The sequence below is a fragment of the Anas acuta genome, chromosome 1 (genome assembly GCF_963932015.1).
Source record: "Anas acuta chromosome 1, bAnaAcu1.1, whole genome shotgun sequence".
NCBI lineage: Eukaryota > Metazoa > Chordata > Aves > Anseriformes > Anatidae > Anas > Anas acuta.
This window is the reverse complement of record NC_088979.1, coordinates 16,875,673-16,892,334: the sequence shown is the minus strand read 5'-3', so window position 1 is coordinate 16,892,334 and position 16,662 is coordinate 16,875,673. Positions and strand designations below refer to the sequence as shown.

The 16,662-nt window shown below is 39.3% G+C and overlaps 1 protein-coding gene across 6 annotated transcripts in view; it reads left to right on the top strand.

Annotated features, from left to right (window-relative positions):
- Positions 1–16,662, top strand: part of ALKBH8 (alkB homolog 8, tRNA methyltransferase) — a 48,429-nt gene that overhangs the window by 795 nt on the left and 30,972 nt on the right. For 2 of the 6 annotated variants that reach the window (XM_068670353.1, XM_068670354.1), the window contains exons 2-8: positions 802–997; positions 2,343–2,486; positions 7,561–7,801; positions 8,900–9,031; positions 9,721–9,816; positions 11,295–11,399; positions 13,889–13,959. In XM_068670353.1, coding sequence (XP_068526454.1) covers positions 2,352–2,486; positions 7,561–7,801; positions 8,900–9,031; positions 9,721–9,816; positions 11,295–11,399; positions 13,889–13,959 — 780 coding nt within the window. In that variant the 5' untranslated portion in view covers positions 802–997; positions 2,343–2,351. Of the gene's footprint in view, positions 1–38; positions 998–2,342; positions 2,512–5,404; positions 5,511–7,560; positions 7,802–8,899; positions 9,032–9,720; positions 9,817–11,294; positions 11,400–13,888; positions 13,960–16,662 lie in introns of those variants that run through there. The other 4 variants (XM_068670348.1, XM_068670345.1, XM_068670355.1 and 1 more) reach the window with 4 other exon arrangements.

The window sequence follows — 16,662 nt, the reverse complement described above, 5'->3', positions numbered from 1 at the left end:
TACTTGCTTACAGTTACATACAACTGAGCGTGGTTCCTTAACTCTGGAATTATGTCAGACTGTGGGGTTTTGAGGCTGCAGAACTGACTTGATATAACTGACAAGGCAGAGAATTCAGGCTCAGTTCAGACACAGATGGAGAGAGGGTTGTGCTGTCCCAGCAAAGGCAGGTGGTGCTGTCTGAGATGTCTTCAGGGGTTGGAGACATCTGGGTGACGTTGACAAGCATTACACAGCATCTGGGGAAAGTCTGCAGCTTTTTGAGCAGCAGCTGCAAGGCCAGGCAGCATGGGTTGGGGCTTCTCCACCAGCTCTAAATACTTTTGTTTAGGCTTCCGAGTTGTACCTTGCTTGGCCCTTGTATTGCTTAGTTCAGAGATAGTGAAAGGATATCAAGTAGTCTTTCAGCTACGGTTTCTGTGCTAGTTTGCCAAGTATTGGGCCATGACTTCTTGGCTTTTGCCTGGAGGATGTGGGAATTTGTAAGGACCTTTTGTCTGAGGCCTGACTAAACTCAGAGCTGCTTTCCCCTGGGATTGGATGGAGTCACACGGTGTATGGAAGTGTAGATACTTTGTAAGAGGCCCGATCTGTTCAATTCCACATCTTTTTTTTCCATCTGGGTCTGTTTTGTAGAGGCTTCCCAATAGCAGTCTGTGTGGTCTGGGCAAAGTAGCTACATGCTTTTCCTTCTCAACCAGATTTGCATGGTTCCACAAAGTAAACCACCCACTGTTGTTACTGTTTCTGTAACCCTATCCCATCAAATCAAAGATGTCCCTATTATACTTTCTTTTAAAGTAACTTGAGGCTGCTTATCCCCACTGTTGAGAAGATGAGAACCTGCACATAGTCAGTCAGTGAAGTTACTGGCCTCCTTTCACCCAAGTGTGGCAAGGAAGGCTAGCAGGCCAAGCCATTTGGACCAAATATGTCAATTGGGCATCCTGTTCATGGATGAGCTTGCTGAACAAGCCTGCAAATTGGATGAATCCTGGTAAGAGTGTTTGCTAACAAATTCAAAATGAAAAATAATCTTACAGAAGGATTGGTATATATATATAACCAATTGAGATTTTCAGCCTCTACTCTTTATGTTTCTGAAGTCATAAGAAATAATGATTTCAGTAGTCTCCTTTTTCAGAAACTGTTCCCTGTTACAGTTTATCACTAGGAAGATTTTCATACATTATTTGTATGTTGCATGTTAGCATGGTTATGCTTGATTTAGCTCTGAATAAGAAATTCCAGGAACAGGCAACAGACTCGTAGTAGTAGGATGGATTATGGTGCTTAGTAATTGATTAGTTTCTTTGTCATGCTCAGGAGTATGTTTAAATTTTATGTGGTCAGGATCTCTGTAAAAATTCAGTAATTCTATTTGGCCAGGAAGTCAGGGTTCAGACTGTTATGGCCATGCATGTACCATCTCAGAGTTGATAGTGGGAATGTGACACGGTTTCAGGATAGAACTGTTAGAGCCTGCTATGCCGGTAACCTTCTAGGTTTGCCAGAAATTGTTGTTAATTTATTTGCATGTTGTTTTAATTCATTTGAGACTGCTGTAAAATCTACACTGATTTCACTGTTCACTGTGTTAATTGATGTACACAGTTTTCTGTTTTTTCTCATGACAAGAGTGTGATTTACTTAAGATTTGGTCTTTGAAGGTGTGCTAAATGAGGTATGGAGCATCCTGATTCCTAGTCCTTGAGCATCAGTGTGTGCAAAAAAAAGCAATCTTTGCCAAACATTCACTTGGAAGTGTTAATTATGAAAAAGGAAGCTAAATAAGAACAGTACGTTTCCAGCTTAAGCATTCTGTGAGGCACTAACTTAGAAGCTAAGATCGTACAAATCTCATGGCAGTTCCACATATTCAAGAAGAAAGAAATCAATTGAAACTATTCTGTGAAAACAGGAGGGGTGGGCAGCATAAAAACTGCGATTGAATGTAGTGATACTGTGAATAAGGAAGTGAAGGGGAAGATAAAAACTGGAAAATGAAATCGAATACCACGGCAACTTTTATAAAGATTTACTTTACATTCTTTTAATAAAGGAGTTAATCAGCAAAACTTATAAAATGGGGAAAATTGACCTATTGACTGAGGAATAGCGTAGTTTGCCGGCTCAGTTTTGTCAGCCCCCAGTAGTTCGTAAAGTCTGGAATTACCTTTTGTTAAAGATATTAAACAGCACTGGTCCCAAGACAGACCCCATTAGTGTCCTAAAAATGACTTACAGGACAGGGAGGTTTGCTGTTATCTCTCTACAGCAGACCAACGTATTTCATTTTTTAGGCAAGATGCTTACTATATGCTGTTACTTTTGCTTCCCAGATCACCAACATGGAAGTTGACAGAACTGGTGAAGATCATTTGAAAGTCCGCAAAATGAAGAAGAAGATAATGAGGAAGCAGCTCAGAGCTCAGCATACGTTGATGAGACATGAGGGCATTGAGTGTGTCTCCCATGCCACACAGGTGATTGACGGTTCTGATTTTGATGGTATGAGAAAATGCTGTTTATCTGTGTTCCGTCTTCGCATACACTTTGTCTAAAATGCAGTTCTCCCCAAAAAAAAGCACTTCCTGAGATTAAAGGTTTTCTCTCCCTCTTGAGTTCAAAGCAGAAGTATACTTCATCAGTTTAATGTCTGCAGAGAGGCTTTGAAAATCGTTAGGTAAGGTTGTTTTTTTTTTGTATCTGAAACAGTAGCTCCTTGAATTGGGGAGGAGAAGACAGCAGCAAGAGAAATGTTACCTTTTTGAAGGAGATGTGCTTTTCTCCTCTTTTCTCTATGATTTCTTTTCTTCTTCTCTGGCTTTTAGCTTTTGTATCTTTTTCTTCTATACTTCTCCATCAAGTATAATTTGTCTCATCTGTTAACTCCCTGGTGAAAAAAAAATAGCATGTCTGTCTTAGAGATCTTTTCCACGTTGTTTTCTTCACCTAAATTGATTTAGGCTGTGGGAGTTGAACTGTTTGACTGACTTTCAGCTGTTAAACAGAGAACTTTCTCTTCACATGCACAAAAGGGGACATGGGGCAGTTCTGCTTCTTTCTTATGACAGTCAGTGAACTTTACCATAAGATGTTTTATTTCCTAACCTACCAGCAAACTACCCATCTGTTTGATCTGTTACTTTTTTTGCTATAGTAGAGAGTTTCAGGAGATCAGAAGTGGACCTGGCAAATACTGATGTAGCAGAAGATAAGTGGTGGGAACTTTCAGGCAGAAAGAAGGAATTAAAGAGGGTCTTACTCTCCTCTGTCAGTTGTGGGAAGCTGCTAACTTGGCTTGGAACATATTGTAGAGCTATACCATTTACTCTAGCTTTGTTCATCTTGATCCTAAAACTTCTTCCCATTCAGATACAGAAATGTATGTATATTTATATATATGCATACAATATGTACATTCATATATAAAATGTCCATTGAGTTTGTTTAGTCCGTGACTTTGGGCTCCACCTGTCACAACAATCTTTCAGGGCAGAAGAGATGGTGTGTGCTGTTGGATTGTTGCATGCTGAAGCCAATTCTGATTCCAACACCGCCATGCTTGTTGAGTTCTATCAACATTCATTTGTGATTATCTGGGTGACTCTTACTGTGTTACCATTAGTAGTATGACATACAACAATTATAGTAGTGATGACAGACAGTATTATATAGTAATTAACATCATGCAGCCCAAATCATGGGCTGTTCTTACCCAACATTAAATCCTCTTGAGGTACACATTGGATTTCCCCATTCTTCACTATTACCCACCAAGTGCACAGAGATCTTTGAGCAAAAGCAATCCCACGGATGGGTTCGCCTTTGCCTGAGGCAGGCATAGCCCAGACTGTCTTCCCTAGCGTGTCTTTTACGTGCACTACAGGGACTTTATCCTCTTACTTTATCCTCTTGTACACTATGTAACAGGTTTGGGTTGGCAGATCCCCTAGTGCTGACTAACCAGGTGGCTTTTGCCAAATGTGTATTCCAATGTCTGAATGTCCCAGTAGCCATTGCCTTCAGTGGAGTCTTTAACAGTGCATTATGTCACTCAATTTTTCCCAGAAGCTGGTGCACAAGAGGGGATATGATATACCCACTCAATGCCATGCTCTTTGGCCCAGGTATCTATGAGGTTGTTTCAGAAATAAGTCTCATTGTCTGATTCAGTTCTTCCTGGGATGCCACCATCCATGAGTCAGTATAGAGATGGAGCTCTGGCCACTCTTTCTGCTCAGCAGTATTTAAAGCCAGCTGGATGGCCTTTACTTCTGCAGATTGGCTCGATTCACTTTCTCCTTCAGCAGTTTCTGCAACTTGCCTCGTAGGAATCTGTAGAGCACCCTTCCACCTCCAGTGTTTCCCCACGATATGTCAGGACTTACCAGTGAACAAGGCATATTGCTTCTCATTTTCTGGTAGATTATGATGCAGTGGGGCTTCTTCAGCATGTGTCATCTCCTCCTCTGGTGATATTCCAAAATTTTTGTCTTCTGGCCAGTCCATGATCACTTCCCAGATCCCTGGGTGACTGGAGTTTCCTATTCAATCCCATTGTGTGACCAGTGTAACTTACTCCACATAGTGTCAGCTGCATGATGTGTAGAGGGCACCCTTCCTTTGAACATCCAGCTGACCCCAACAGGCCAAAGGGATGTCCCAAGCCATACGACACCATGTTGAGCAACTAATGGGGTGGCTGGCAGGGATTGAGGGGGACTGCTGCTTGGGGAGGAGCCGGGCATTGCTCAGCAGGTGGCGAGGAACTGAGTTGTGTATCTCTTGCTTTGTACAATTTATTACTATTATCATTATTTCTTTCATTTTCTGTGCTATTAAATGGTCTTTATCGCAGCCCACAAGCATTTACTTTCTTTTCCTCTCCAATTCTCTCCCCCATCCCACTGGCAGGGTGTGTGTGAGTGAATGTGGTGCTGAGCTGCCTGCTGTGTTAAACCACAACAAACTTGTGCAGAGAGTACAGAAAATGCTTGCAGGCTTTGTGTAATAAGAGTGATTTTACTGAAATTGCCCAGTCATGAGAATGTGAACAATCTCTGTAAATGCTGATGTGGTGTAGTGAAGGTCTTTATAGGTGACCTGCCTACAGCCAGTGAGAGCACTGGTTTGAGTCTCTTCATTTCCTTTGTACACATGGGCCTCCCCTTTAGTAACATTCCAGAAAATAATAATTAGTGGTATGGTCACCTTTGAAAAATGTCATCGGTATGGACAGCCTGATGTGTTGCTAACGGCAAGTGTTAACAGAGCCACTACAAAAAGCATAATCACAGCAGTATCTCAGGCGTGCTCACTGATTTAAAAAAAAATCTTTCTTGTTAATAATCTTTCTGTTCAGTTTTAAACATAATTTTCTGTCTTTTAGGGAAGTGCAACTCTACAATTTGAAACTATTGAATGCTTTGCCAGCTGCTTTCAGAAAAGGTCATAGAGCATTTATAGCATTTAAGGAAAAGATTGTGTGAAAGCTTTCTGGAAAGGTGTTGCATCGAGTCAATCTGAGTAAATTGTTGCTAGTTGTTTGGAGTTACAGGGCTCAGTCAAAACTTCAAGACTGCATCCTTATTTGTCCTTAGAAAGGGATTTAAACTTCCATGATTAGACTGAACATCCAGGTAGAGCAAATAGCTCTCTAGATGTCAAAAAAAGACTTGAATCTTTTTAAAAAGATTGTGGATTTGCGAAGTATATATGTGTGTGTGTATATATATGTATATATATTTATAACAGTCCTTTTTAAAGTTCTATTTTATTGTTTCTTCTAATATTTAGCAAACCAGCAATAGTATTACAAACTGCATACTCATTCAGAACTTTGTACATAAATCACGATGAAGACCTAGAGTAAAGCAGTTAATTGTTTGCAAAGCACATGCAGGACAAGGAGGTGATCTGAGATAGCCAACGTGGCTTCCCCAAGGGTAAATCATGCCTGACCAATCTGGTGGTGTTCTGTGATCATAAAATCATAGAATATCCTTAGTTTGAAGGGACCCATAAGGATCATCAAGTCCAACTCCTGGCACTGCACAGATCTACCCAAAAGTTTAGACCATGCGACTAAGTGCACAGTCCAATTGCTCTTTAAATTCAGACAGGCTTGGTGCATTGACTATATCCCTAGGGAGCCTGTTCCAGTGTGCAGCCACCACTCCATCCCATGATGGAGTGACTGCATCACTTGACAAGGGAAGACTGAACGATGTCATACCTGGACTTTTGTAAGTCCTTGGACACGGTCCCATGTGATATCCTGGTCTCCAAATTGGAGAGAGATGGATTTGATGGGTGGAGCATTCAGTGGATAAGGAGTTGGCTTGAAGGTTGCACCCAGGGAGTGGTGGTCGATGGCTCTATGTCCAGGAGGAGGCCAGTGACAAGTGGTGTCCCTCAGGGGTCTATTCTGGTACTGGTGCTGTTTAATATCTTTATTAGTGACGTGGACAATGGGATAAAGTGCACCCTCAGCAAGTTTGCAGATGACACCAAGCTGAGTGGTGCGGTTGAAGTAAGGGATGCCATCCAAAGGGACCTGGACAGGCTTAAGATATGGGCCCACGTGAACCTAACGAGGTTCAACAAGTCCAAGTGCAAGGTGTTGTACCTGGGTCAGGGCAATCCCAGACACAAGCACAGACTTATGATAGGACAAGGGGTATAGTTTTAAATTATAAGAGGGGAGATTTATATTAGAGGTTAGGAGGAAGTTCTTCCCTCAGAGGGTGGTGAGGCCCTGGCACAGGTTGCCCAGAGAAGCTGTGGATGCCCCATCCCTGGAGGTGTTCAAGGCCACGCTGGATGGGGCTTTGGGCAACCTGGTCTGGTGGGAGGTATCCCTGCCCATGGCAGGGAGGGTTGGAACTAGATGACTTTTAAGGTCCCTTCAAACCCAAACTATTCTGATGGTGCTCAAAGTCATCTGTGTTAATAAGGATGGGGCATAAATCCTTTTTGCTTAGAAAAGAAAGAAAGTGGGAATTCTCAGAAAAGAGTGATGGAGCAGAATTTAATGGTCTGTTTATAGAGGCTGCCTTTTTTTTTTTTTTTGTGAACCTGGTGTATGGTGTGACTGGGAATATCAGTCACTCTGTACTTAGAAAGATTCTTTGGCAAAGAAGAGAAAACTTTCATAACAACAACAAAAGAATCATAGTCTATGAAGGATTTTTTTCTTGTTTGTTTTTGTTAGCAGTAACTGGGCTCTAGAAAAATTTTATTTTGGAAAACTCCAAAATGATTCTGAAGGTGTCACTTTTTGCATACAGAACACTTCTTACATATGCCAGTTTGAAGCTTAAGTGGTCTTATAATAGCATTTGCAAGCATTTCTACCAGAATTTGTGCTAAGACAGAGGTTGTCGTAGCTTTGTATACCTACCTAATTAAAATACAAGTTTTTCGTGTGGAATATATTAAAAAGTAATCATGGGATTGCTTTGTTTTTCTTGAGAGATGATTTCTTAGTATTAGTTTTAGATCAATCAGCAGTAATCAATAACTTTAAGTTTTCTTTTATTTCTCTTCATGTAGAGCCTAGTTATTGCCAACGCTGGCCTAGGTAATGGGATGAATAGAAAACAACTTCTCAAGACAGTAGAAGAGTATGGATTGGTGGAAGCACTTCTAATGCCACCGAATAAACCATATTCCTTTGTGAAATATGGGTCAACAGAAGAAGCCAAGAAAGCCTTTGATGCCCTCAATGGAAAAGAATTAATGCTGGGAGACTCTGGCCAAAATGTTGTACTGTATAGTAATTTTGTGGAAAAAGGTATTATTTTTGTGCTTACCTATAAACTTGCACACTTCTCTTTGCTTTTGCTTCTTAGACAGTAAATATAGCTAAAAGCACACAGTATATTAAGTAGAGAAAGAGAATGAAAGCCAGAATCTAAGATTCAGCACAGAAAATAACTTTTTGTCTTTGTGTTCCATGATAGGATACTTGAATTGAACTCTTTCACTTGGAGGCATGAGGAAAAGGGTGGCCTCTTAAGTAGTTTCAAGACCATTCGTTGCTGCATTTGAAGGTTTTGTAATTAAGGAGCTAAATTGGTACCCAGGGGATCTCTGAGTACTCCATTGGACTTCTTGTGTGGTGACAGTCTTGTGATCTCTATCTTAGCTCCAAGACTGAACATAGGCAGAATAAAATTTCTGTTTTTTTTCCTTTTTCTCAAACTTTTTTTTTTATGGCTGCCTATAAGCTATTTCATACAAGAATGGTTCCTCTGTCTATGAGTTCTTATAGTGTCTAGTGAAAAGACTTCTGGGTTTGTATATTCTGCCAGTGAAAAGCTTTTAAAATAAGGACATCAATTGAAGGCCTGTATACCACAGGCATTTTCTATTTTTCTAGGTTTTGTGTTATGGCTGTCTGTATTTGGTTACAAATTGCTTCCATAGACATCAAATATCAAAAAATAATAGAAAATAAGAAATCATGTTTTTTCCTGTTAGTGGTAGGTGGAATATTAGAATTACAGTGGCACTCTGCTTTTCAGCTATAAGCAGAGGTAAATCAAAATTGTAGAAAACTAAAATGCTGGTAGAATCCTGAAATGATTGGATTTTTTTTTTATCATTATTTTGACAGGAAAATCACAGGTGGTTTTGCGTTTGGGTAGTGTGGAGTCCTACGCAGTAAAATCTAAAAAGTGCTTTTTGTGATGCAAAATTTGGGCCTTACCCTGTTTCCCTGTGTCAAAAATGAATTACTCATTCACCAAATTAGATACTCCATTGTATCATTACAGCAAATATTCCTACAGCTATAATATATTCCCATACATAGCAATAATCCTATAGGGAATACCTGGTTTTATTTTCCCTACAGAGTGACAATATTCTCTTTTTCCGTACACCCTAGTTTTCTGGAAGAATGCTGTTCCTACAAACTTGCCTCCAGGCCTCACAGTCATTGAAAAGGTAGTTTCTCCAGAAGAAGAAAGGAGAATGTTGGAAAGTATTGACTGGATAGGAGATGAAGATGCTCAAAATGGTGGGTAAAACCGAAGAAATTCATACCTCATATGATTTTATGCTGTTATTTCCTCCAGTTTCAGTTTACAAGAAAGTCTGCATGTTGATAAATGTATTGTTTGAAATCATTGTGTATTTGCTTTTGGTATTTTAGAAATTGGGTCTTATATTACAAGTCATGAACTACTGGGGCGAAGTGGTCTGAATCGATATCTTAATACAGATTTACTTGAATAAGATTGTAGTTTTTGGATGTGGCAATCTTTTCTAAAAAAAATTATGTCCTACTTAAAAATCTTTTTCCCTTGGAACAACACAAACGGTTATATTGACCTTAGTTAACGTATAACTTGGTGAAAGTGGAGGATCTTGCTGTATCCCTAGGTTATCAGTCAAATGCTATGCCAGAGGTCAAAGCAAGAATAAAGATGCATTAGGAGTCCAGAAAATTGGTACTCTCTACTTCCTGCATGTACAAAAGCAGGGTCAATTTGACTTTAAACAACAGTGAATGCCTGATGCAGTTACAAAAGGTAACAAGGCAGAAGAATTGTGTGCCATGAATAACAAGGGTTGCATAGATTGTTTTAGCTGTTAATTAAAGAATGTTTAGGTTTAACAGAGGTCAAATGGAACAGGGAAGCATAGCAATTTGCCTCTACTCTTTTATGTAGTCTAATGTTACTTTAAACTTGTGTCTTTTCACAGCCCAGAAGACTTTAAAGCATAGAAAAGTAAAACATTTTGGATATGAATTTCGCTATGATAACAACAACATTGATAAAGACAAACCTTTACCTGGAGGTAAGAACTTCCCTATAATATAATAATTTGCACTGATATTTGAACCATTATATAAAGTTTTGAATCCTCACTAAGGTATAGATTTGAGATTGTAATAAAAGGAGAATCTTCACTGTATCTTAAGCACACACTGAACAGCACTTCTGTGAATGGGATCCATTCCAGACTGCTGTGAGCATTTGAAGCTTGTTTTCCAGACACTTGTGGCCAGGAATTACTGCCTTTTGTTGAGGTCAAATCAAATAATCCCAAATTTGGGGATTATAATTGTCTTTTCTTAAACTGTTATTTTATTTTTCTTTTGTTCCATAAAATGATTTTGTGTTTAAAATTGCATATTAATTTGGGGTTGCAGTGTGTATTGCAACATACATTTATCTTGACGTGCTTGAAGCTCCAAAATTTTCCTTTGGACTGAAAGCAATCTTGAAAAGGTTTGACTAACTCTCTTATTTGGAGTTGATAGCTGTGAAGTCAGAGCAAATCAAGTGAGTCATCTTATAGTCTTAAATTTAAAAATAGTAAAATAGGGAGGTTAAACTCCTATCAAACCTGGAGGTGTTTAAGGTCATGCATGGGTACTGTGGTGCATGTAGCTTTCAACAGATGGATTCTGGTTACTTTTGGTTCTAGCAGTGAAACTGTATATAATTATAAAAGCATTGATATTTGAGTATTTTCTAGTCTTTACAGCTAGTGCTCTTTACATGTGAGCAGAGAATAAATGGAAATACTTCACTGGGGGAAGACAAAAAATAAAAATCAATAGATTTGTGAAAGGGCTGCTATTAACATGTTTGTGGGTGTTCCATCCAACAGAATATAAATGATGTCCTCTAATAAAATAGCACGCTAAAGATTCATTGAAGAACTCTTGTTCCTGTTTCAAAACCAGATTGACTTCAGCAGATTTATGTGGTGATATTTAATTCAGTAACAGACTTTTAGGGGGTAATTTTCTTTTGTTTAGTGAGCTTTCTGCAGAACTTCTGACTTTCTGCATAATAATTATTAGTTCTTGTCTGCAGCTTCCTTATTGCAGTGGTTGGTGGAAATTTTGCCCCTGATCTGATATGCTTTTATTCATATAGTGGAGAACTGGTTAGTGTTAGGTCAGAGGTTGGACTAGGTGATCTTGGAGGTCTCTTCCAACCTAGACAATTTAGTGATTCTGTGACTATATGCAGGGTTAACACAATTTGCATGTGTTAGGAGTGGGCCTGGTCTGCCTCTAAATGTGATCTTGGAGGAACGGCCTTTCTAATTGTGAGATGTCACACATACATGGTACTTGCAGATCTGACCAACAATTTTGATGTGTCTTTTAGAATAAATTGATAGCGATTATTATTAAAGATGACCTTACATATCTATGAAGTTGTATCTGTGTATTTTGCCCAGCTATTATATTTAAATGTAAACGGAAAGGATAAAAATGTAAAAAGCTGTCTTGCTTAAAGTTTTCTTTCTGTAAATAGGTCTTCCTGAAATTTGTAGCTTGTTCTTGGAGAAGTGCTTGAAGCAGGGATATATCAAACATAAACCTGATCAACTGACTGTAAATCAGTATGAACCTGGACAAGGTAAATTTTTTTTCTTTCAAAAATGTTGAGCTTTTTACCTTAATTGAAATTCAGAAGAGAATAGCATCTAATGGGATAGGATTTAAGCATTTACTTAATGTATTTACTCTGTGACCTGAGATGTTTGATATCAAACCTTATGTCTTCATACTGGTTTCTGAACCCAAGGAGCTTGTGTTCAGAAGTACAGTTTTTGATAACACTTACAGAAGTTGATGGTGTTCCAGAATGCAAGACCATAACATGGAAACTAAACAAAAAAGGATACAGGAATAAGCAGTTGTATTTGCTTTTGCACTTGTGTACTTCATTGCTTCCCCAAGCTTTACTTTCTCCCTGTAATGTGCATAGTTTCCAGAAAACAGCTCTTGCTGCTACTACGTGGTATAATGTTAGTAGGCTCTTAAGTATGCTGCAAGAAGTGTTCTCTTATCTGGGGAATAAGAAATTACTCAATTTCTGTAATCTTTCCCAGACTGGAGAGAAATTTGCTTCTCATCACACCTCTAGGGAATAAATCATGTGCTGTGCTTTTTGCTAAGGTCAGTTATCAAGGCTAACTATCTGGCATCCTCTAGAGTGGATATCTAATTTGTCCTTAGGAACGAAGGACAACAGCTTTTCTTTCAGAATCAATGTCTGACAGCTAATTTAGTGTGTGCCAAACAGGAGTCTGAGAAGCTGATCGCATTTGTTTATGTATCTGCCGATCTGTTAAATTGTTACAGTCATGTACTCCTGGCAGGGACCTCAGGAGATTAGCAGGAATTGTAGATTTCTATCAAGAACAGAAGCAGTTTTTTTAAAAACAAACCAAGATAAAGCAATACCCTTTCTGGAGTGCAAATTGTTAGGATATAAATGAACATAGAGTGCAGCCAGATTAATGCCTTTAGTACCTGTGTTATGAGCCAGATTCTGTCACTGGACACTAAACTTGAGATTTTAAAAAGTGAATGATGACTAAGCTGTATCTAAACTGTAGGGGCCACGTTGAAGACACATTAAATGAATTCATTTTTGAAAGCACTTTTTTCATTCAGGATCATAATAATGTTTTAAGTTTTGGATTTATACTTGAAAGTAACCACCCACACTTGAATGCTTAGGTGACTGTTTCTTACTATGTGCTGTGTAGGTGGAGCGTAAACAGCAGGAAGGTCAGTGTGGTCTTGGTTGAATTGTTTGGGTGATGCAGAACTGTCCTCTTGTTGCACAGTGAATTATGCTGCCTTTAGTGGGCATCTGAAAGAAGAGTTTCAGTGCTTCATACAGAAGAAAATTTATGAACAAACACAAGCAGATACGTGTCCTTGCTTTTCAAGTCTGGCTGATTTTCTATTAGACTAAATGTTGGCCTCCATAAAACAAGAGTATTGCTTTCACTGAAATGAATGAAACTCAGGTTATTTATATCTGGAGGTAAAATCTGGTGTAGAATGATGTTTTGTAGAGCTGACTGACAGTGTTAGGAAAAAATCATAGAATCATAGAATATCCTGAGTTGGAAGGGACCCTTAAGGATCATCAAGTCCAACTCTTGACACCGCACAGGTCTACCCAAAAGTTCAGACCATGTGACTAAGTGCACAGTCCAATCTCTTCTTAAATTCAGTCAGGCTCGGTGCAGTGACCACTTCCCTGGGGAGCCTGTTCCAGTGTGCAACCACTCTCTCTGTGAAGAACCCCCTCCTGATGTCAAGCCTAAACTTCCCCTGCCTCAGCTTAACCACGTTCCCGCGGGTCATGTTTTCAACTACAAAATTTGATTGTGTTAAAATATGTGGCACGGGCTTCAGGGAATGGCAGTTTCTTTAATAGAAAGAAAGAAAGAAATCGCTGTCCTTTTGGAAATTCTCAGATACATGTGGTTACTCGTACACACCCCAAAAGAATTACTACCTAGGGGTTAGCCCAGCAGTGGTGTGTAGATTTTTCTTGAGAACTCCAAAGCAGAGGGGCAGGATTTGACCTTCACAGTATCTGTTTGTAGTAGTAGGTCCTAATTCTGAAGCTGAAACCCTTTGCACCTTCATTTGCTTAGCAACACAAGGGGTATTTGGGATGATTCCTTCCTGCGGAAGAGTTTGAGGGAGAAGTACATGATCATGGATGAGCTAAGGCCCAAAGACAGCCAGCATAACGTCACTGTTAGTTTTAAGCCAAGAGGAGAGCATAATGATCTCAGGTGCTTGCTGCAGCAAGGTGACCAGTAGGAGTCTTCAGTGAGTGAGTGAGGCCTTTGGGTGCTCTGAACTGTCTTTTAGGTATTTCTATTGATTATAGAGAACACTTAGGTTAGCTGTGTGGTTAATATCTAATCTGGGTGTGTAAATCCGATGGGCTGATCCTGTCCTGAATTGTTTTGGAAGGCTCCTTTATAAATTTTGTTTGTTCAGCCCATTCGAAGAGGACATCCATGTAAATAGAGTTTGCTTGAAGAGATACCCTCTGTTATTATAACAACTTTTTTTTCCTTTTATGTGCAGGAATTCCTCCTCATATTGATACACATTCTGCTTTTGAGGATGAAATAATCTCTCTCAGTTTAGGAGCTGAGGTAAACTTATATCTGTATATATTTTGATGATGCTTTACTGAGAAGTTTCATTTTTATATTGTTTAATACAATTTAATTTGTTTTTGCGTAATGTCTATTCACACTCATCTGAGTTCAATCTCAAGCATGCAAGGTAATGTGATATGTCAATTAAATAAGCAACTGCAATGAGATGTTGTCACTGGATGATTTGCCAGTGATATCCTATTTTTAAATCTTAGCATCCAGTGCTGCATTGACCTTCCTTCATTTTGTATTCATCTTAGGGAGTATATACCCTGTTTATGTTTCTACTTCCATTTTTTCCTGTGCCATCCCCTGTTCCCTCTGGTCTGCAATATTTATATACAGTGTGTTTACAGTAAGGTAATGTAAATGGGCAGACCTGTAGAGGGTCTGGTCAAAGTCTGAACGCTACTCAGCTAGTCATGATGCATGCAGGGGTAGGCCCTGATCTCAAGAGCTTCCAACATGTGCAGGTGGTGCAGGCAAAGAGTAGGAAGGGAAGTGTAAGAACAGTGAAGTAGAAAGAAGCTATACGATGTCCCAGTAGTAGGGCTGAGAACAGTCTGTATCATCTAATCCTCTAGTTAGTGGCCATACTTCTACTCTATTGTAGAATTCATGTGCTGCACCTGTGCCATCCTGTTTCACAAATTTAGGGGTACCTACTCTGCCTTAAGCACTACTGCAGTGAGTCTTTTCTAGTTGGCCGTTGCACCTTCTTATGTTTTCCTGAGGGTGTTCATATTCTAGACATAGCTGCATGGCCTATTTCCATTAAGACCTTGTGCTTTTTGTTACAGGGAAGGTATATATTGCTGTGTGTTCCCATGGTGCTGGATAACTAGAAGTTTAACAGTGTTAAGAACAAAAGGTCATTGCAGTGGGTATTAGAGGTTTGATTTTGTTGTTAGTGGTTTTTGTTCCTGTTTTGATTTTTTTTTTCTCTGTTGAAAAGCTGCAAACCCTGTGTGAGGACAATCTGATCTGCTATTTTGTTCTGGCAGTGGTGTGTAGAGGACACAGATGTGTGTGCATATAGAGTTAGATGTACCTGCATACCAATAGACAGTGTCCTTCTGTTACGAAACAGCAACTTTGATTGTTTCTCTTGGTTTGTCTTACTCTTTAGGCAGAGGGAGGACCATGGCTATTATGAGCACTGACATTCTTTGCATCTTTAATCTGGGTTCTTACACTGACTTCTAAAAAAATGTTCAAGAAAAAAAGTAGATGTGTTACTTCTGGGACTAGGGGTGAGTCTGAGGAAGAGTAACCTTCCCAATATTGTGTGTGGCAGTGGCACTTCTGTGTTCTTGATCCCCTGAAAGGGAAGTGTCAGTGTCAGCGTTGTCCTCTCAGACAGGTTATGGATGCATTTGTTAATCTAAGCCATGGAAACATTAAGAAAAGCATCAGATTAGAGTAGGAAAGTCTAAAATTAGGTGTGATGGTGTTGCAAACAGTGTCAGTAGTCTTCACTCATTTTGTTTTGGTGTGGCAGTGTGGCCACACTTTCTGTGGCAGTGTGTTCTGATCTGTGCAACGGCAGTGGTATCTTTTAACAGTGTCAGCACCTCCATGCTAGATAGTACCTGAGAACATCCATTTCTTCATGCAGTTTCTCTAGGGAAAGAGCTGTAATTGATCTTCTGTGCAGTTTATCAATCCTAAGTTTAATTTTCTAATACATGCTGAGTATGTATAGCAGCACAGCAGCAATAGATAGATGACCCTGCCTTACATCTAATCCTATGTTGACCTTGTGAGTGAAAACGTTACTTTAGTTTTCTTTATAAAAGCTATATTGGTGCTGCTGTAATTTCACATCCTTTTCTGCCTCACTCTGCAGCCCCAGGCTTTCTTACCTTTTTCATTTCAATTAAAAGGCTGACTCTGACTTGGATGCTCTCTTCATCAATAAGGCACCATAGGCAGTGCATTTCCAGATGATTATATTACAACATAGCTTTGTGATGGTCTCAAACAGATGGCCAAAAGCAGAGTGATTTTAATCACCTGAGAAATACAAACCTTTCTGTGAAGAGGACTGCCTGGAGGATTATGGTGCTGTTAAAAATTGGAATGTATATAATTCAATCAGGGAAACAGCTAGACTTTGGCCATTTATAGATATTTCAGACACAGACATTGGGAGCTAACAGACTGTGTCCAAGTTTCAGTGCCTTTTCCTAATGGGCTATCAATGAACTTTTCAGATTCAGTCAATCAAAGCATGCATGCAATAAAACAAGCCAGTGGCACAGAAAATGCTGCTTTATTTGATGCCTTTGCTTTCTGGTACTTTTATAACTTTTTATTTCTTTAATATATTTTTGTGCACTTACTGCAACTGCTGTTTACATTTTAAAATCAGATAAAAATGTAATACGTGAGTTATTTCAGGAGTTTCTCAAAGCCTGCAACTCTGTTCCCATCACAGTTCATAAAATGTATACGCTCTGATAATAAATAGTTGTAGTAGCATCTATGTCAGCAAATCCTGACTCTTGTGTTTTCTCTATTCTTCTCCTTGTAGTGTGACTTTGTTTTTTTTTTCACTGGAATAAGTTAGGCTGCAACCTACTGGAAAAAAAATACATAAAACCTTATGTCTAGTCTTTTCTGTGTTCTTCTCCAATGGAAATGCACACGTTTAAATAAGGAGTGTCATAAGGAAAAAATCTCGCAGCCCAACTA